This window comes from Lepidothrix coronata, unplaced genomic scaffold (assembly GCF_001604755.1).
Source record: "Lepidothrix coronata isolate B3197 unplaced genomic scaffold, Lepidothrix_coronata-1.0 Scaffold16, whole genome shotgun sequence".
In the NCBI taxonomy this organism is placed as follows: domain Eukaryota; kingdom Metazoa; phylum Chordata; class Aves; order Passeriformes; family Pipridae; genus Lepidothrix; species Lepidothrix coronata.
In genome coordinates this window covers 462145-484639 of record NW_016690196.1, presented here as the reverse complement: position 1 = coordinate 484639, position 22495 = coordinate 462145, and the positions used below count along the sequence as shown (strand labels likewise).

The following is a 22495-nucleotide window of genomic DNA, read 5'->3' as shown; positions in this document are numbered from 1 at the left end:
TCAATTTTCAAAATTTGAGATAGAAATATGGTACTTATTATGGATGGTATGATTAAGTTTATTTTTAACCCAAGAGCTGTTGATTGCATCTTAAAGTGGTAATTCATGTCTATCTCAATTTTTGATAAATCTCCATTGATGGATAAATCATGTTAGAGAATTTCAAATGTCAACAGAATTTATATTTCAATGAATACTTGGGAATTATGCTCAACAGCTAAAACATTTTGCCTTTATTGTGACAAGGGGCTAGAGGTGCATATGTAAAGTACTACCATGAGAAGAGCCATGAGATTTTTATGTCTTTGAGAACTGACCAAGTCGTATCTGTTTCAGATAGTTGTGCAGCACAATTATTGACATTTAGAATAAACTAATTCATAATCTCTGAATAGTGATGAAAAACTTCAAATGCAAAATATGCTGAATTTGGTGCAAGTACTGAGGTTGGAGCAAAGGTCAGTTTTGTTTCTAACACAGTTCATTCCATACTATATGATGTAAGTGATTTTTTTTTTATGCCAAGCAACTGATCATAATAGTCTAGAAACAATCCCATATTTTGGTAAAAGCTGAATGGGATTAGATTTTCAGTCAGATTAATGCTCCAAAGTATAGGTACTTACAATTTGAATAACTTAATTTCTTTTCCCTTTTGAAAATGTAGCCCTGCAGCAGATCTTTGAAGTGTAAACTCTAAGACATAGCAGTATTAAAATAATCATGGATCTGGAAGAAATAGCACAAAAACATCCAGCACAGCTTAATCAAAAATAGAAATTCATTTGAACTTTCTGTGGTCTATTGAATATTAAAACATTTCATATTTCAAATAGAAAAAAAAAAGAAGCCTTGAGCGAAGTTCTGATCATAGTTACTGACATTTCTGGTGTAACACATGAATATTAGGATTAAAGTTGAAAGTTTCTACTCAGCTTCAACAAACTTTCTTGTATCTTATATTTTGTATTTATTACTATTAGCTGAAAAATAGCTGACCTGTACTAGAGGCCATAGAACAATGGGAACAAAAACTAAAAACCCCAGATGACTACTTTGGCCAAACAAAGTATTTTTATTTTGCAATTTCTTGGCATTTTGGAATGAAATTCATGTTTTGGTACTTTCTGTTATAGCCTGTGTCCCCATGCTGGGTTGTATTTCTGAAGATAAGTATTTTGTGAAACTGCTGTGTTGTAGAAATTTTTTAATTGGGGTTTCCCATTGGAGATGTTTCTGTATGTGTGAGAATGGCTGGGTAATAGCAAATTCTTGGGAAACTTTTGGTTCAGGAGCTTTTCCAGAGCATCACGTTATGCTGTTGTACTTAACATCACTAAATCTTTCTGAAGGATGTATTTTAGTCAAAACAACTAAATTAAACAGCTTGGGTTATTCAGGAAATCTGCGCTTATCAAAGGGGATTTTTTTTGGACATCAATTTTCAGAACCTTAAGCAAAGAGATCAGCAAGAGCATGAGTCACTGAAAGAGTGTTTTGAAATAGCAACAGTGGAAAAACCCGTTTTCAAACCAACTGTATAAATTGACTACTATTGTGTAGGAACACTTTGTGAGGAAGTGCATTGACATTGTTGCTGGGCAAATGTCAAAACTGCAAGTCACTGTGTCACCACTGAGTTTCTTCGTGGAGTAAAAATCACAAGTCAAGTCTTGTATTATAATATACTTATTCCCGTTAACCCTGAATTAGTACTTCAGGATTTTCCCCTTTGAAAATCTTCCATGAATGTAAAGTGTCTAGCAGAAATTACATTGCTGCCTCACTTCCTTCCATTACCATCTGTGTGTGGGTGTCTTCGGGGGGCAGTATGGCAAGAATTAGAAGCAGCATTTCAGAAGGGAAATATAGTATTTCTTAGTGATATTAAAGTGGAAATATGAAAAAAACATCATTACTTGAAGCATGGTGAGGAGTCTCATAAAGCTTTTTTGTTGAACTTGGAGGGTATTTGGTTTTACACAATATTTTCAAACTGCTGATATAAAAAAATAAGAAAGCAATAATATTTGTTGTGGCAGAGATAATCTCAGGCAGCTTTTACTGTGTTGAAAATATTATCAAAGTGCTGCGTTCAAACACTTACTGGTATGTGTATGAGAGAAAGAACATATTATGCTTAACAATCTACCTGTTTTCTATACAAAGTTTTCAGGAAGATATGGTGAAATATCTAGTAGATCTAAGAGAAAGTTAGGTGAACTATTTATGGCAAGTAGCAAATTTTTCCCACAAGAGTATGTTGTCAGTTTTCCTGAAATAATCTTGGATCAATTTTTCAGAGTGAAAGTTCAAGATAGTTAAGACAACAGTGATGTTACTGTTTCCCTTTTACACGTTATTTCAGGAACCGGAGGTCAAACTTGGTATTCGAGTCACTTATCCATTTCCTTCTCGGCTTTTCTTGAGGGAGACTGTACTGGATTTTCATACTACTTAATTTTTATAAACAACATCACTCTTGTCTTGCAAATGTTTAGCATGGAGCAATGTTCTTCAGCAAAATGCTAAACTCTAGTGCTTAATATAAGAGCCTTGGGATTACAGGGGTCTCATCTGTGGTTACTGGTGTGTTGCCAATTATGCACAGCTAATGTCATCTGTAAAACAGTCACTTGTGGCTGTGGAGGAGATCTAAATAGAGGATGTCTTTTGGGAAGCTTTAAAGATAAACGTTGCTGGAACGGAACAGCAGTTCCTTTTTCTAGAGAAGACAGGGACCTGTGTAGATTGGCACTCTTAAATTAAAGAGCGGGCACAGATACACAACCATGTTTAATTATTCTTTTAGTTTTTATATGAACTAGATTTCTGCTCTGAAGCTTGGTTATGAGACAGGGTATGACTGCAGGATTTACATTACTGTAATTTGTTGGTCAGCATCACTGAGTGATTTCTTATAGGTGTGGAAGTGGAAGAGATTTTTACATTTTTTATTAGCTCTTTCATAATACGGAAGTAGCTGAATTTTCCTCTCTGAAGCAGAAAGTCTTCAAAGTATCAAGCAATACATTGTTCTTCACAGGCTTAGGCTAGCCAGAATTACGGATCCTTTCTGCCCTTCTAGGTTTGAGTATTTCTGAGGACTGGTTACAGCATGGAATGAAAGAGTCCAGCTCAAAAGGAGTAGGATGATTCATTCGAGGGTTTTATTTCTGCAAATGTCTGTATCCACTTTCACCTGGGGAAAAAAAAGTATATTGCAGCTTATATTGTTTTAAAACTAGAAAACTGTAATTACTTTTGTGCTTGAGTAGTTTCATTAAAATATGTCATAATCCCTCTACTCTTACTATTATTCAGAAGAGATTTTTAAGCCTGCAGCTGGGTACGAGCTTCCTTGAGTTGCAAGGACACTCAAACAAATGCATGGTCCACCTCCAATTGTAATAAGTCAAAAGAGTAAGTTGATAATTTGTTTTCATCAGTAATTTTAAGAAGCAAGTGGCAGATACATGCATGCAGAATTCATACACAAATTGTGCTTCTCAGAGAAAGAAAAGAAATTGTAAAATATCAATGCTGATATGACAGTGGCAATATATGCTATGGTTTATCATGAAAACTTCAAGGAGAATGCAGATCACCTTGTCCCATTCACCAGTGAAAGCCCTTTCTCCAAGTGTCCTACTTTCATTTAGAGAAAAATTTTTGTGCAAAACCAGCTAGTGGTGAGAACCTAATAGGCCACTGGCCTTTACAATCGCCCTGCCCATCTGATCCAGTTTCTGTGTTTCCAGTATCTGAATCAGTGGTGAGAAATTAAATTGCACATTATATTTTTTTTCAGTCATGACCAAGGATTTTGAAGTGTGTGTCAGAGGCTAAACTTAATTTCCTGATGTATCACCATGAAGTAATGTGACAAAGTGGTGGTGTTGAAGACTGAGGTTAAAATGACACAATTCCCTCCTCTTCTAGTATATGAAAGAAAAGAGAAACAAGGGAAATGCAGTACTATTTTCTTAGTAATTTAACTAATAGTCTTGTTGTCTTAAATTTAGACACTGATAATTTCTAGAGTAATGTTATTAGGTTTTCCATACTGTGAGCTGCCCTGCAAAAAGTTCTCCAGATTCTCAAGACCAGGTGGTGGTGAAGGGCTGAAAGTGAGCCAGCCGAGCAGGAGGCTCCCCTAAGGGAGCTCTCAGATGATCTACTGCTGCTTTTCAGGGAACAAGCATGCACCCAACATACCCAGCTACCCAGCTTCCACAGTGCAGGGCAAACATCACAATGACTTCTGTTGCTCTTGAGAGCTCAGATGGCAAAAGTCTTGATTTTCAACAGCAAAATCCTCTCTCGTAGTATCAGTAACACAGAGGAGTTTATTGTGTTACTTTCTCTCTTCATCATCTGTAAATATTCTGAGGTCTAAAAGTAAAAAGAAGAATAGGTTTTAGTTACTAAAACAAGATATTAACAGTAACAGACTATTTTTTTGCAAGGTTGAACCTGTCTCTCTATGAAGTAAGAAATCATTGGGTTAAGTTTCTCAGTGGTCTCATGGTTTGTGATTCTGATTAATAAAATATACTTTCTTGCAACTGTGTGTTCTTCAGCTAAATATGTTTTTGAATTTTGAAAAAGATAGGGCATTTCAAATTTTGCTTTTCTTCTGCAGTACTACCATTAAATCTTTTTTTTTTTTTGGTCATGGCTCATGCATCTATACATAGCAAAAATTGGATCTATAATTCCCATGATATTTTCTATAGATCAGAACCAGCACCTTTTGGAAATGTACTCTATAAGGACTTGTTTAAAATAAGGTGTTTGTTCTTGAAAGCTAACTTTAGCGTTGCCCTGGCCTTCACGACTTTGACTTAGAAATTAGCATTGCAGAGTTCAGAGAACATACTTTCCTCAAAAATATTTTCTTAAGGGGCCTCTAGTGGTCTAGTGGTTAGGGTGCAGGACTCTCACCACTGCGACCCGGGTTCGATTCCCAGCCCCCCGGGCAGATGGAGCTTGTTAGCCCTGTGAGGCAATCCATCTAAGAGAAGGTCACTCTAAACAAACCTACGTCCTGAGACCCTCACTGCCACTGTCCAAGCTTGCTTGGCCCCGGCAGATGAACCTCAGGATTAAAGGGTGGGCTCAGTTCAGCGCACGCTGTGTCTCACCTAAAAAATCCACTGCGCAGGCTCGAAGGGTTAATGACCTTTCCCAAATCTTCGCTCGCGAAGACTGGCCATTATTATTTTCTTAAGATGCTGTGATGGCTTCAGCAACTGCTGGTTTGGACCATTTCATTTAAAATTAATCACTTGTGGAGTTTTCAGAAAGTACATTTCACAAAGGACATGCTTGAGTCTTATTTGTTTGTGTATGAAAGTAGACATACTTTTGCCTATTTCTTTAAAGGAGTTGAAAGTCTGTTTTGTTTTTGAACTTGAGTAAGATCTTGTGAATTTTACTGCCTTTATCTGGGTAGGTGCTGACATATAAGGGATCTCACTGTTGGCTCTGTGTCTAAAAAAACCCCCATTTTCAAAAGTTTTCTGCTTGTGCTAGCTTTAATTTATTATTACAAGTTATCACTTTGCCTTGTCCAGTGCTATTTGATTTAAAAATTTGTATGAAAATTGAAGCTTCTTCTGGGATTTCAAAATTCAGTTGGCAATTTGACTTCTGCACCCTACAGATTTAATAGCCAGCTTGCCTTTTAGCTTCTTACTAGAAGTGAGGCAGGGAAACCTGGAGAACTTACCTTGAGAATCTGCATTGAAAATGTTATTACTGGGGCTTTGTTGTCACACATTAAACAGTATAAAAAACTGAATATCTGACACAGCCAACATTTTCTAGTTTGGATTGGTGAAGTTTTCCTTTCCAGAAGAGTCCAATACCGAGGTAGTGGCTCCATGAAATTTATATCATCTGATGAGATTGTCTTTTTGATGGATTCCTGGAAATAAGACAGATTCAGGTTTGAAAGTTAAAGATTTTTCATCCTCTAAGGGTTAGGGTTTTTTTGCAAATAATGGAGTTTATAGTCTTGAATCATAATTCCTATAGATGTGAAGTGTGGTATATGAAAAATGACATGACTTTACTGATCACCAGGTTTTTCAAAGCTAGGACTCATGGGAAATATTGTTTTCCTGCTTTCACCTGTATTGATTGCTTTTCTTCCCCTAAGATAAGAAAATAGAATAATAGTTTTGTTTTTAGAAACACATTTGCATAAGTAATAAATCTTAGAAAAGGGCACAGGAATGATTGAATGAAACCATCTTGTTGATTAGACATTAAAAGTAGTAGCTAAAAGAACACCCAGCAAGCTTTACAAGATAATACCTTTATTATTCTTTTAGGACTAGTTTTGGCCCCAAGATCTCCCAAAGAAATATGAACTGATAAATTTTTCCCTTGTGATATGACTAATTACTTTCAACTTTGTTTTACTTGAAGAGCCTTCACACTAAAAGGAGAGTGTTCATGTTGATGCTTATTCATCTGGGCTTTTGTCATTAAAGTCATGCATCTGAAATCATCAGCGTTTGAATAAAATAGCTGGCTTAAGGTGCTGTTCAGGCTTTCAAGTGCCAGGGGAGTGGCTTCAGTGTAAAATGTGAATAGAGCAGCAATGAACTTTCAGAATCAGGTGGTGCAGTTGTTATGAAACCCCACTTCCCACTATTAGTTATAATAGCCAAAAGACAGAGCAACATATGGAGGCGAAATTTCTGATGCGTAGACCATGTATGCAAATGTGATGCCAGGAGCTGAGGACTGAGGAATATGGCATGTCACTGTAGGAGAGTTTTCAAAAGAAGCAAAAGGGAAAGAAGTATTTGAAGGTGAGATAAATAGAATAGGAAATTTCTTCCTATATGGTACCTCAGAGATTTGAAGGAAGACAAAGTTAAGAATCAGTATTCAGAAGTGTCATGATGTTTTTCTAATTTTTTTTCTCTGATCTTTGAAGATTTAGGAAAATATTTAGGGCTCACTAACTTATCTAGTCAGCTGACATAAAAATATAGCTTTACTTGGAACTGCATCATTAAGTCTATGAAGTTTTGTCTTACACTAAGCTAAAATTCTTCCTTTGGCATTGGCCTTGTAAAGTTCATATGTATAAATAAGGGACTGAAATTGTATTTATAAAAATACATAAAAATAGAATAAAAGTAGAGTATTTTGAGGTAGGAATATCTGTCTGAAACATTTCGTACTCCTTCAACAGCATGCAAATGTAAATTGCCTCATTTAAGGAATAAAGCCATGTAAATGCTATGAGAAATGGTGCCACTGGAGTTTAATAACTATCAAAATTTAGAAATGTAACATAGTAATGAAAATGTCTGCTCTGGAGATGGTTGTAAAATCTACACAGATTTTCACTGCTGTGTGATCAATTTAGTAATGCATACACACACAGTTATGATATTATCAACAAGGCTTTGTAAAATACATGATAAAGCTATTCACTATGTGTAATAAAAAAAAAGGCTACAGAACTATATTCTTTAAAATTAAGAAAGCAAGGAGAAGTAAATTTCCTTTCTTCTCTGAAATGCCTTTTTAAAGTATCATTTTCATTGCCTTAGGAAAACCAAAGGAAATGCACTATGCAAAGTACAGAAAGAAATTTGAATCTAGGGAGAGACAGGGGAAATGTGCTCCATATTCTAATGTTATGTATTACTGTATATTCAAGAGATTTTATTGTTTTGATTTAGTTTATATTTGTGGAAGTTTTGTAGATTTTTATGATTGTTTTAAATTTAAGGTTTATGAAAGAATTTCATTATTATGTTTGCTGGGAAATGGCTGAGCATCATAAATATTGATTCTATAAGGAAATATTACATGACATGTCTCTCTATTACACTGCTTGTCTGAACTGAAGCCATCATGAAACACAAAAAACATGCATGTAACATCTCATCAGTGTTTCACTACATTTTCCCTTTAAGACAATTTTGTTATTTAAAGTTGTGAAATCATGAATGTAGGGGTTATTTTTCATCTGCAGCACTGCTTCATAATTTATTTTGTAATTCGTGCTCTCAATGGGTGAAGTTCAACTGTAGCTTTCAATCTGAAAAACAAGGCTTGTGACATAAAGTGAGAAGTGTAATAGAAGTGCATGCCCAAGAGGAGCGGCTGGATTAGGAATTAGGAGGTGAGCTTTGAAGGGTACTCAGTACAAAAAGCAACAAGAAATTTGGTATGAAAGGTGTTAAGAAGTGAGCAACAGCACTGGACCTTAAAACAAGACAGGAAATTAGATAGAAAGAAATGGATAGGCAGTAAATGAAGGGATATGGAAGAGGAGAGACAGGATTAGTGAGGAAAGAGCTTAAGCACGAAGGGAAAAATGAATTCTGCCAAGAGCTTAGCCATGAGGTGGAGTTTGATACATTGGTAGTACATGTTTGGGTAACTGAATATGCTTTTACTGATAACTCATTTTTAAGGGGTGAAAAACTTAATATTAGCTTTATAAAGTGTTTGTTTTGCTGTGTAAATTTTGCAGCAGTGTCATTTTTAAAATGCAGACTATTATCATATATGTAATTTTTAAAATGCAGACTATTATTATACACTTAGTGCACTTCTATTACTTTTTCTAAATCTTAGCCTAAAGAAAGAATGAGTGCTATATTTCTCTGCTAAAGCAAAGGTAAAAAATAGAAGCTAAAATAAAATAAAACTGTCACGGGATTTTTTTCTAGCCAATCTGAACAAAAAGTGTAGATCTCTTCCATGGAAGAACAATATGAATTGCCTCAGGGATCTGAAGAATAGGAAGAGAAAACTTACTAATATAAAAATGCCTGTTGTTTTGTTTCTAGGTTCAGACATTGTTCAGTGGTTAACGAAGAACTTATCTATAGAAGACCCAGGTAATTTGTTTTGTTTTCATGTCTGTAAATTCTAATTTGTTTTTTTAAATTATTGGTCCTGCCTTCATTTTCTGTTGCAGTGGGGGTGGCCAGGCAGCCTTTGACCAGTATAATTTCAGTAGCAAAACAGACATCATCAAACCTAAGAAATCTTTTCTAAGAATCTGAGAGTTTTGGTTATCCATTGTATTGGAGGAGGTGGCAGGAAGAAATATGGTGGACAAGAATGAAAACAACAGTTGCTTTGCTTAGTAGAAAATGCATTCAAGTCTATGAGTAATTTACTCAGTGTCATGCTAAATAGTTCATTAAATACATGCTGTTTTCTTACAGAATTTTTCAATATATAAAAAATAAATAATAAAATACATTCTTGTGTTGTTACCGAATGCTAATCTTAAATTTGGACACTTTTATGGCTTCTTAAATGGAAAGTGAAATGGAAATAAAAGTGGTGAGGAAGAACAGTTCATTACTTGATCAGCTGGGTTGGGATGTGAAAATAAAGCTTTGGTTTCAAACTCTGCCACAGGTTTCCTGTGTGGCCAGCAAGAAACACAGTTTTGTGTTGATATTTATTCCCCTGATCTACAAGAATCTTGTTACCTGATCAAAAATTTTCCATAAAGGAATTATTTGTAGTAAAGAAGGCTGAATGGTAGAATTAAAGTATTCCTATGGAATGTGGAAATTCCTATTATCTTTAGGTTAGAAGAAAGATAATCTTCATTCTTTAAAGAAGATAAAAAAATAATTTTTTTCTGGCTCTGTTTCAGAGTTTTGGAAATGGAATTTCTGTTTTAGTTTGGGTTTTGTTTGTTGTTTTTTATTTGATTTGATTTTAAAAATGTATTTTTCTGTTACATTAGAAATCAAAGTATGATCATTGTAGAATTCCAGCAAAAGGCAAATCAATGTGTTTAAAATAGCTTCTAACTCCTCAAGTCACAATCAATACATAATGTGATATTTGCAAGTTCACAACCTTTTGATTTGTTACGTGACAATCACCAAATATTTATAATTTTATGTAACTTTAAACAGTGTCATGTTTGCTTCCTGAAGATAAAGTGAAGGTTGCCAGAGACCTAAGTGTGCTACTGTATTTCTCAGTTACCAGCTACAAAACACTCACCTATCTGTATCTGAGTTTAAAAGATTGCTGTTCTGTGTTTATTTGATACGGAAGCTTTAACATTTATTTGTCAAACCAGAACTACAGTATTGGGATAGGCTGTCATTCAGATTACCTGGCTGTTGCAAAATAGGGAAGAGAAAAAAACCTTATACTAAACAAAACCCGGTCCTGTGGTTCCTTATGTTCATATCCAATTAAAATTTAACAAACACACAAACTACTAACATATGTAACCAGAACACCACAATAATTTAACTTAAGCTGGGTTTTGTCCTCCAAGATTGTATGGATGGAAAAACACTATCCATAATGACAAAAATATCTTATGTATATTGGTCCTAGTCCAAACTCAGCTATCTGGAGCTGGCTGAATGCAAATCTTCAGAAAACAAATAGCCCTAAATGCTTTCTTTGGGTAATGCTCAGAATTGCCAGATAGCAGAGAACCTGACAGATGGTAAGCAAGAGCCATTCACGTGAAAAAACTTCTGAAAATGTTCTGTTCTGTAAAATCTTTAGGCATGTGGCTTTTTGTTCCAGTTCTAGAGAACACAATGTAGAATTTCCTATGGAAAAGCCCTTAATTTCTGTGATCTGTTGTCACCATAATTTGGGTTTCCAGTATCTTCTGTCCACTTTTAACCAATGTGTCGGGGGCTTATTTGGCTGTCTTTTAAAACGCCTCCATAAGGTTCCATTACAAAGCCCTTGTGAAGCTAAGAAGTTTTGGGATGCAGAAATAAATAATGCCTCAGTTTGCACTGAAAGTTATCATCTCCATCTGATTCTGATATCAGCCCTATACTTGTAAGAACAAGATAAAGTAGACCTTGGATCATGTATTTTAAGAGTATATTCTACTCTGTCCAGAAAAATATAAGGATCATTTGCATACCTCATCTACCAGTGCTGTGAACTACTCATGCAGGGAAGGCAGGCAAATTGTGATTTAAGGGGTAAGTGGACAGATTCACAGAATCATAGAACAGCCCAGGTTTGAAGGAACCTCAAAAGATCATGTTGTCCAAACTTTCATGGGAAAGTGAGCCTGAATGAGATTATCTAGCACTCTGTCCAGGCTCATCTTGAACGCCTCCAATGATGGGGAGTCCACCACACCCCTGTGGAGATTGATTGTTCTCACTGCACAAAAATTCTTATACCAAGATGAAACCACTTTCTGTGTCTTATCCTCTGCCTTATCTACTGCCCCTTATCCTCTCAGTGTGGCTCCTTGTGAAGAGAAACTCCATCTTTAAGTACTGGAAAACTTTGGTGAGGTCCCAGCCCGAGCCTTCTGTTCTCCAGGATGAAAACACCTGACTCCTTCAGTCAACTTGTTCTTTAATAAAACAGAGAACTAGTAAGAAGGAAGTGACATTATTGACACTACCATATATGATTTAAAAAAAAAAGTCATATTTTGTAGTGCAGGTTTTTCCTTTGTTTTGCACAGGGAATACAACTCCAATACCATTTAAGTGGGAATGAAGTAGTCTGCTTTATGGATAGTGTGAAAACATAAAGCAGAAGAAGGTCTGACAGCAACATTTGCTTTCACTATAAAGCTTTCATCTGGAGACAGCAATTTCCAGTAAAAAATGGTTACAAGTTGGAACTTGTAAACTGCCAGTCAATAAATCCCTGCAAATTTTTCATAAATGGAAAATAATTTTCAGAGGAAGATTTGTAAGAGTTTGGCTTGCTGCAGTAAATCTTCTTCAAGAAAATAAAGTGGAGATGATAGGTGGATTCTGCTAAAGTATACCAGATTTGAAGTTATTTCCATGGAGCAGAATAGAGCTTGTGCCCAGAATAGCTGGACACAAGGCAATCTACGGTTGCTGTTATATTGTTTGCTTTTCAATATGTACTTAAAAATATTTGTGTTCAGCCTACAACTCATCTGTAAAATTTTGAGTAACAGAAATTGTCTAAGTTATTTTTAATGTGGAAGTTTAATTCAGTCATAAATATATAAGCATGATCTCAACCTGAAAAGAAGCAATTAACTGAGTTTAAGGGCTTGTGGTTTGGCATTTAGATACGTGTTTGTTGAACTGACCATTACAGAGTAAGTGCTGACTCTTCACTGATGGTGCCAATTACTCTTAATGTGGAAAATCTACTCTGTTTTTCTACACTGTGTTTTTATTTTTTGAAGTGGTAATTAATGATGTGAAATGTAGCAGACTGACCAGACCGGAGACTGAAGTGCTTTCCATCCTTAGTGAGAAACAAAAAGGGTAAATGAGCTGATTTAAAAGTATCAGTTCAAATTGCCAAGAGACTAATTCTGTACTTGATCTTGCACTGATTTCTTTGATGTCCTTTGGGCAAACACTTGATTTCTCTGTTCCCTAGCTTTCAGCATGCTAATAGTAAATCATGCTGTTGTCTCCCAAAAGAGGAAGAACAGTACCAGTTTTTGAGTCTTTTCATAATGAAATGTGTGTTATTCACAAACATGCATTTTATCGTAGTCAGCCCAAGAATAATTTCTATCCAGGTGTCTCAGAAAGCACCTTTAAGAGTAGATAATAGGTTTAGTCATTGTCCTTGTGTGTCTTTACAGTACCTTTACTCCTTAGTGTTGCCTATTTAATTTGCTCATAGCTGCAAAGCCAGTAGGATTTGGCTGGAGGCACTTCATTATTGGATAGTTGCTCTAGCAGAGCCACAGTACTACAGCCAGCTCCAGAATGCACAACCTTTGCATTCAGACTGCCTTGCTCCAGATCATTTAGGCAGTTTCTTGAAGTAGTTTGCTACTGCTCTTGGACATCAAGAATTACACTGAAGTCAAAAATATCTATGACTAAATCTAATTTTAAAAGTTATAAAACAAGACTGTACCTTGACATAGACACCCTCGTGTGTTTTTCAACTTCAGTTCTTGCCAATAATCTTTTCACTTAACTGGTGTAACTAGTTTGTAACTAGATGCCCGCCATCAGCCATGTAAACTGTGTTCACTGATGCAGTGCAATAAGAAGGGAGGACTTTGTAGCACATCATCTGTTTATGTTTCTTCAGTTTTCCCTCCTTTGCTTCGTAGTAAAATCTCTCTCCAGCAGTTCCCATTCTAATAATGGCCTTGATAACACACAGTACTTGCTTGAAAGAGTTAGAAGAAAAAATCAGGGTTTTTATTTGAGTTTGTGAAAACATACTTGAAAAATTGTTCTGCTTTAAGTTATTTCTGCCCTTTCCGCATACATATGCAATAAGCAGCAAAGAGCAGGAGCCAGACAAGATGTTCTAAACAATTGCCTTCTGGGAGACACCACCAGACAGCTGCAAGCAAAGGGTAGGTACTTCCAGAGTTTGCTAACAGAGAAAAGAGTCTCTTATGAAAAGGAAGAAAGAAGGGAATGGAAAGGTCATACTTACCTTTGCAGTCTTTGCATTAATCAAAATTTGTGGAAGAGTAGAATGCATCAGCTTAACTGACCAAAAAACCAAAAAAGCCAATAAAAGTAATTTATATTGCCTGTACACATACTATAATCCTCACAATGGGAAGCCAGGGACACCAAGACACTCATTTTTCATATGCCTAATAGAAACTCAGGCACACTTTGTTCGATATGCAAACTTCATGAACCTTCGCCAAGTCTAGTGTAAATAGCTTCCTTACTTTCTTCTACTGGGTAAATTTGATCTGAACTTGTCAGGTCCTGTAACATTTAAATGGAATAATAACTTCAATTTCAGATGAACTAAAAGAAATAAAAACAAAATTCTGCTTTATGATGAAAAATGTCAAAATTTACAGACACTATTTTAGTACCAATAGTATTAATGTTGTGATACTCATGCAAAAAATGTATGGGTCAGATTTCCTTTAATTATGTGTAGCATAGGTGATACTTACCTGTGTGTGGCAATCTGTGGACTTCTAGCCACTGTTAAGGTTTCAGGAGTGCAGTGGTAAATGTTCACATGAAGAGGTTATTTTATTTGCCTAAAGCCTTTAGACAGATTTTGGACATGGTGAATAGAGGTGTACTGCCTGTACAATTCAACTGTGACACGATAAATCAGATTTAGTGGTTTCCTGTTTTTCCACTGAAGCTTTTTCCAGTTTAGTGTAATCTATTACCATGTGTAGACTGCGTGTGTTAGAAGTGTTTCCCAAGAGCACATAGTGCAGCAGGGCCAGCCTGGAGTAAGCTGTTGTGCCAGTACTGTTTGAACATTTATGTAATCACTCTTGAACACAATTAATATGTTCCTAGTTTGGCTATTTTATTTTCTTGCTTATAGCTAGGTGGTAGACTACATCAGTACTCATTTCCAATTTTCTATCAAGGAGCAGTCATTTCTTCTGATGTGTTTAGTAGTGTGGCAGCCGGTTAAAAAATGAACAGTTATTTACACTTACAAGGGACATACAGAATTTGTAGTATTGATGCGAGGAGTTCATGGTATCAGTGGCAAATAGCTTCCTTCACATAGCAGATAGGTCAAACTATTACAACCCGTTCCATGAGGATAAGCATAAAATTTCTCCTCCCTTATTGTCTTATGGTAGAAATTATTTTACAAGATTCCATATAAAATATTTCTGTTTTTTTCATACTAGCACTTAAGTAATTTTATAAACTTTTACATTACCTGTGAAGTATAAATGAATTGCATCTGTTTAATTTATAAAGCAATGTCCATTTTGGAGTAATAGGTAAACATGACAAGTATGGAATTTCCTGCCATGTAGCATAACTTGCTGTAAAATGGTAAGAATAAAATGACAGTACTGGTATTGGCAGACAAAGTATACATGTCCTGTAACAGTGTTTCTGTGACCAACCTGTTTGCTATTGTCAATAGCATATTAATTAAAAATGTATCTCTTTTGGTTCTAATTAGTCTTTCGGCAACCTGGTTTGGTGAAAAGTGTCCCTGACCATGGCAGTGGGGTTGGAACTAGATGATCTTTAAGGTCTCTTCCAACCCTAACCTTTTTATAATTCCATGATTTGACTATAACTTGTGTGCCATACACGTTTTCTGTATATAACAGAACTCTATTGATGCTTGCTTTCCTTGGGTTAAAAACAAGTCATCAACTGAGTTTTTAAATTTCATTTTTCTTAATGCTAGCCCTGATTCCATGGTGAAGACTTCAAAAGTATTTTTTAATAGGAAATAATTCATGCCTTTAATATTAAAGTTTACAAATTCTACTCAGAATTATTTTCAGTAGTAACCTTCACATGAAATTCACTCCTTCATCCTTTGTTTTAATCATTAAAGGTGAAATTTCCATCTATGCAGAAAGTTGGAGGTTTTATCTTTAATTCCAAAAGATAAAAGATTTAACTATGTGTCTTCTAAAATAGGATTAGATGTAACATGGCCTTGAAGCTATATCTCAGGCTAAAATCCAAAAAAGTTTAAACAAACCAACAGTCAGCATTTTCTTCACAATTTGGAAGGCAGCATGGACTTTATTTCACTGAAGTCTTTAAGAGTCATACTGAGTGAAGAGTAAGAAAAATGAACTGAATAGAATAGAAAGTACAGATTAGAAAAGTAAGTGTGAAGAAGCCTATTCAGATAAAAAGTTAATGGTAAACCTGTTACCTGATCAAGATGATAGACTCTGAAAATTCATGAAGCATTTATTTCAAGTAATTTCATTGGGAAGAACTTCAAACGCTCTGTTACAGCAGTTGAAGGAATGTATTTCATCCTTTCTTTCACGGAACAAAGTAGGCTATAAGAAATCTAAATTTCACAGTTGAAATCTTTACCCATGAAGTTACCTCAAAGTATACATCTTCATCATAAAGCTCTATATAAGTTCTGCTATTCAAGACTGATACTGGTTTCTTCTGAATGATTTATAAAGGCTGGAAAGCTTTATAATTAGTTTTTAGGCTCAAGCCCCAAATGGGGCAATTTTTGTTTCTCTAGTTTTCTTTGAAAATTTACCACATTGTTCTTCTAAGGAACCTGGTGTAGCTCCTTCCAGGTATCGTACAAAAACCTTTTCCTCGATACCATCACTCAGAATATGGAAGCAACATTTCAGCATAAGGCGAACATAGGTAAAGTCAGTATTAACTTCCTACTGATGCATCAGATTTTCAAAATAACAGCCTTTGGATCCCAAATCCTGCCAATTCAAAAATATTTTCTATTCCACATCCTGTCTGTTTGCATTTTAACTCTCCACACTAATAGCAGCATCAGAGATTATGATGTTACTGTATTTGTTAATAACAACAAAACATATTTATTGAGCTAGCTAAGGACAACAGTACAAATGAAGACTCCTAGAAAATGTATGCTCTTTTAGGGAGAATTCTGATAACTTTTAGAAATATAGCTCAGTAGTTAGTTGCCTGACCTTCTTAATAAAATATTTTATCTCATTTCTACTAAAGTTACTAGGAATTTTTGTGCTTTTCTTAGTGTTTGACAGCCTCCTTCTGAACCTTTGGGATCATACCAAGTTTTGGGGTTTAAGAGGAAGAACATTTACTAATTTCCAATTCACAGTGGCATAATTAATTAAAAACAGCTAAATAACTGTCTAGAGACTTCATTAGATTTCTACTTCCTTGTTTGCCAAAGAACTGCATTATGTAGTAATGGAAAGTGCAAGTAGGTGGAAGTGAGATTTTAAATCTGGACAACTTAATTGAATAAAAGCACTTGAAATCCTATTTCATCTTGCCAACAGCTGCTGCACCTATTTATAGTCAAGTAAACATAAATGTTTTGATATTTACATGTCATATGTAGTATTTGATGACCGGAAGAATAATGTAAGGCCTTCTCTTGATTTTTTTAGTAATTGACCTTAGGAGGGTTTTAAGTTTTCCACAGCACATTTTTCCATAGAGAAATACTGCTGTCCACACAGAAGGAGTGATTGTTCAAGATCAATTACTGTACAAAGAACATTGCTTGCCATTTCATCTTGGACAGATTAATATTTCCTAGGCATTCTCTCATTTTTTCAATATATTGTTCCCTCTTTTTCTTCCTTTTTTTCATCTCCTCTCATCTTGGTTTTTTTTTTCTTAATCTCCATGGTTCATGCTTCAGTTCTACTGCATAGAATATCCTCTGATCCTCATTTGTTTATGGCTGCTGATTGGATCTAATTCATGTGTTCTTCTCCATTCAGATATTCTCCCTCTAATGTTTCTCCCTTTTTCCAATTTCACTGGTTGCATTCTGCTTTTGCATTCTACGCAAATTTGACAAATTTTCAGAATTTTCATTGTTTGAGTGGCAGGGTGGGTTACAAGAGCCATGTCTACTGTGGTTGTGTAGTTGCAAGACCTCACGTGGCTTCAGAACACTTGGATCCACAAAATATAAAATTTTTATGACTGATAAAAAATTACTGTTCTCACTAAAGCTGAAGCTGTAATTAATTTTAAAAAATCCAACCAATAAAAAGACTATTTAGCTCAGTTAGGCATGCAGAAATTATCACAAGTAATTTTCATTTGCTTTTGAAAGTTTGCTTCTTAATTACTTTATGGTAATATTTTATGGAAATACTTCAGGTAAACTGGAAAACTTAATCTTTTAATAACTTTTAAGCTTATTAGAGATGTGAAATATTTGCTTCTTGAAATGGTAGAATTATTTACATCATCAAATAAAACCACTAGCACGAAATTAAAAAAAGCAAAAATATAATAAACAGCCACTATGTCACGGTAACTGTGGGTTAGAATCATAGAATTATTAAGACTGGAAAAAACCTCTAAGATCATTAAGTCCAGCTATTGACCACTTGCACCTCCACTAAACCATGTCCCTAAGTGCCACACCTACACATCTCTTAAATACCCCCAGGGATAATGACTCAACACTTCCCTGGCCATCCTTGCCAATGTTTGACAACCCCTTCTGTGAAGAAATTTTTCCTAATACCCAATCTAAATCTCCCTTGGTGCACCTTGAGTGCATTTGCTAATCCTATTGGTTGTTGTCTGGGAGAAGAGACCAACCCCCACCTGGCCAGAACCTCTTTTCAGGTAGTTGTAAAGAGCAATAATGTCCCCTCTGAGCCTTCTTTTCTCCAGGCTAAACCCTCAGCTCCCTCAGCTGCTCCTCATAAGACTTGTGCTCCAGATCTTTCACCAGCTGCACTGCCCTTCTTTGTACACACTCCAGCACCGCAAAGTCCTTCTTGCAGTGAGGGCTTGGAATTTAATATGTGGGTGTGCTTCTGTCTTGTGGTTTGTTTTCAGTTTCTTTCCTAATAATTCATTATTTTCTGTCCAAGATTTGGGCAGACATTTTCACAAGAATCTCATACAGCACCTCTAGTTTATCTTGAGCAGCAGCAGTTACTTTGCAGCTACTTATGGGGCATGTGAACCTGGGGAGTGGAGGTTCATATTTGAAATGTTTAACATTTATCAAAATTCAGTTCTATCTGCTGTTGAATTGTCTAGTGAATCAGTACCATGAAGTCCTACATCTCCTTGCAACTCAGTTTTTGCTTACCTCAGTAGTGTTATACTTTCAGCAAATTTTATATCTGATGTAATATCATCATTTACACCCTTGTGTAGATAATTTAGGATGATAATGAACAGTTCAGGAACTACTAGACACAGCTTCTGTGGTTACTCTCCCTTCAGTGTGATCATTGATCTGCTGTGCCTGACCTTTATTCCCACCTTTCTACCTATTGCTTTTCCCATGTTCTGCTTGATACCTTTAGAAAACATTTGGAGGAATCATGCCAAGAGCTCCCTGGGAATCCAAGATAATATGTAACCAGATTTTCGTAACCTTATATGTTTACTAATTCCACATAAGAACACTCACAGAGTTGTAAGACATTGTACCCATCAACAAAAGTTATCTTGAGTCTTTCTTTTCTCTTGCACTTATCTTTATTTTCACTCATTCTAACCTTTATTATAGTTCTTATCATGTTGTCTGTATGGGTGTCAATTGTATTAATTTCTTTTTTCTGGATGTCTTTCTAAAACCTAAGGATATATTTTCCAGCTTTAAGGTGATTAAATAATAAATTACACACTATGATTAACAGTTTGGCAGTCTAATATTTAACTTGCCTTAAAACACAGATTGACTTATGTTGACCCAACTAGATGCTTTTCTTCATTTTATCAATTTATTTTAAAGCCTTTGATAGTTTTTGCTGCTGCTGTTTTCATCAGTGCTATCTCTTCCTTCTGCTTTTAGATTCTGCCACTATAGAAGAAATAGGTCACACGTTGAGGCCTCTTCTTTTTTTGTAGAAAAAAAAACCACTTATGATAAGGTTTTCTTTGAGCTATTTTTACCAGTTAATATCTGTCAGTATTTCTGTATTTTTAATAGCAGAGTTTGTCTGGCTGAACTGATAGTTTTCTACAATTATCTGTGTAAATTCCATGTAATGGAGCAAAGTGAGCACTGGGGGTGGGGAGAACAGTAGGAACATGGGATGGCATAAAATGGACTTTTGCAACATCGGGAAGTTTGCCCTCATCCTTCATTTTGGTGACTACAATGTACTATATTTTACTTACCAGTCAAAGAAATTAACTATAAATAATGGACAAAGAGAACTTTTTAAAGGTGATCCTGTTTGTAATAACTGCCTTGGGGTTTTTTGTGTACGTGCATCCAAGGTAACCGTGTCTGATCACATGGGAAATCATACTCCTGTTATTCTCTGGAAAAGCTACCTCCACACTCTTTGTTGTTATCCTGCCTGAGCTTTGCTGGTATTTTTCCTTGATGTGTGTCTCAATGACACCAATGTACTTATAAAGCTTTTAACTCCTGGTGGACTTTAAAATCACAGTATTATTCCTATAGGAAAAAATACATTATTTTCAGCATTTTATGCTCTCAGTTTGCTGGAGGTATGAAAATTGTTATAAAGAGGTTTGTATTCTTTATTGGTTTGAGTGCAGTGAAAGAGGCAGTTATTTTTCTAGCTGTGGCTGCTGCATGTTCTTTTTATTTCCTGAACTGCCTGGTCAGAAGTGGGTGTTCTGTGATTATGGTAGCAATGCATCACAATGATAGAAAGTAAATGGTTGGTGTAGTAGCAATTCATATTAAAACAGAGTTAAAACTAAAAAAGTGTCATGGTTCTTCTTAACCAGCAGTAATCTTGCAAGAGTTAGTGCTACCTATTGCTTACCCTCACCCAACTTCAAAACCTCCACAGTAGCTGATGTCCCTCTGATTCAACAATATTATCTTCTGTAGTTCCTTCAGTAACAGATAATTTGTGCACTGAAAAAGCTTGTGCCCTCTTTTGCTATTCACTGCCCACAAATTCAAGTGGTTCATCAACTACACTAGTTATTCACGTGCTCTGTGTCTGCCAAGTTTTAAACATGGGTCTCCTCCCTTGAAATCCCATCCCAGATATATAGCTGGCTGTGGCAGTGCCTACTGGTCTTATGCTTTGAATGTGCTCTCGTAAAAGATCCTGTGCCTGTAGTGTCCAAACACAGCCGACTGAGGGGAGTTGGCAGGCTGCCAGCTGGGCCTTGCCTTGAGTAGGACAAAGAAAGGGAGAAGCAGTGACACTGTAGTGTGGCCAGGAAGGTTTGTCATCATACAGGGCACCGTGTTTGAGGCAGTCATGATGTAAAATGCGTTTCCTGGCTGATGCTCACATGCACGAATTCTTGAGTGTCGTGGAGAATGAATTACATACTTCCCCACCAAACATTTGCAGCCAAACAATTTGGTCACACGTTTGCAGACTCAGCAGCTGGAGTTGAAGAAAGTGGGAAGATCTGGTGTGCTAGCAGCAACTGGCAAGTAGTATACAAGAAAACCTGAAATAATAACATAATAATTATACTACTTAATAGAAGTAGTCTGTGTCCAATATTTTGGGTGTTTTACAGATGCTTGAGACTGGGGAACATGATTTCATCTAAGAAAATTTTCAAAATCAGTGTATTTCCAGTAACTGGATTTTTTCTGAATTTTTTTTTTGTTTTGTCTTTAGCAGGTTTGCTCAAAAGGGTGCACATATGACTTTAAATATTAGCACAGAGTTTCATACTGGAGGGACGAAGGAGCAAAGTGTTCAGAAATATCTTATGGACACAAGTTCAGACAGTCATTAGGGAAAGCAAGACACAGAGGTTTGATTTTCCCTATTTTGCCTTAAAGAAGCATGTGAATCAAAGCTCAAACTAAAAAGTTGCAGTTTTGGAGGAAGAACCAACAGGAAAACAGGCAACCCATATTTCAAAGGAATCTGGGTTTCACCCTTCCATCATTTCAGTTTAAAGAGACAAGAGATATCAGTAATGTAAGAACAAAAAGCCCATAATTTCTGCCAAGTTGAAAATAGAAAAATTCAAGAATAGTTATAGTAAAATTAGAGGAAAAATTTGTAAACGCAGACTTGCATTGTAGGTACAGAGCTAAATTCCACCAGCCGAAGACCTGATTGCTGCTGTGATATTGGTAGGTACTTAAAAAAGTTGAGGTGAGAGATGACAGAGAAACTATAAATCCAGTTTTAAACACATTCAGGCCACTTTTCATGACGGCGTGCTGAATGAACTGTGACCAAATCTAGTGACCAAATTATGCCGTGTTCTGTTTCACTTGGTGGTTAAGTCTGTCTGTTGGTTACAGCTTGGCTAGATTTTCTCCATCCTCTGCAGCTGCACTGTTTCCTGTTTTCTAAACAAATGCCTCAGACAAATATTTCAGAGGTGAAGTTATAGCACTGCTCAATGCCAGCACCTCACTCCTTGTTGGTCTGCTTCATGAGACCTCAGTTTGCAACTCCATAATTTTTTTTTTTTTAGTTTTTGGTCAACATGAAAACGATGGTGCTCACCTAAAGTCATTACATTTTGAGGTCTCAGCGGTCTGCCTTTTAAGATACAATTTTATTAAGAGGATAAAAGCAAACTTTAATAGGAGGCACCGATGGTTAGTGTGTAATCAGCTGAAATCCAGTGGGAAACTATCAAATAAAAAATTTAACAGGCAATACTTAAAAAGTTTTCAAGAAGAGAGTTTTTGTATGGCTAGCAGTGAGATGTAACTTCTTTTTCAAGGACTAACATTTTTTTTTTCTCTGACTTGAGAATTCTTTACTTTTTTTTTTCTTTTTTCCTCTCCTATGAGTGATGAAAGGTCTTCTACTCTGGTTTTGGTTTTTGGTTTTTTTTTGGTTCCTTCCAGAAACTGTAGGCCAGCTTCCCCTTTCCTTCAGTCTTTCATGGTGACATGACTTCTGTTGATCTTGTCTAGATAGAAGTTTCTCAGGGTTATGTCACACATTTAGGTCAGTCCCAATTCATCCACAATCTGTGACCACATAATGCAAGACTGGTAATATGTCTCTGCAGCAGAGTAATGAGAGAAGCTCTCAATCACGCATGAGAAGTAGAACACAGTGGTTATGTGGATGATTATGATTAGATTTATTGCTAATGCAATATCTAAACATTGCCAGTGCAGTATCTAAATAACAACTGTATCATCT

General features: G+C 35.9%; 1 protein-coding gene across 9 annotated transcripts in view; it reads left to right on the top strand.

The window, feature by feature from the left end:
* Nucleotides 1–22495, top strand: part of RGS7 (regulator of G-protein signaling 7) — a 269115-nt gene that overhangs the window by 155292 nt on the left and 91328 nt on the right. For all 9 annotated transcript variants that reach the window (XM_017806734.1, XM_017806731.1, XM_017806733.1 and 6 more), the window contains exon 4: nt 8832–8882. In XM_017806734.1, coding sequence (XP_017662223.1) covers nt 8832–8882 — 51 coding nt within the window. The remainder of the gene's footprint in view (nt 1–8831; nt 8883–22495) is intronic.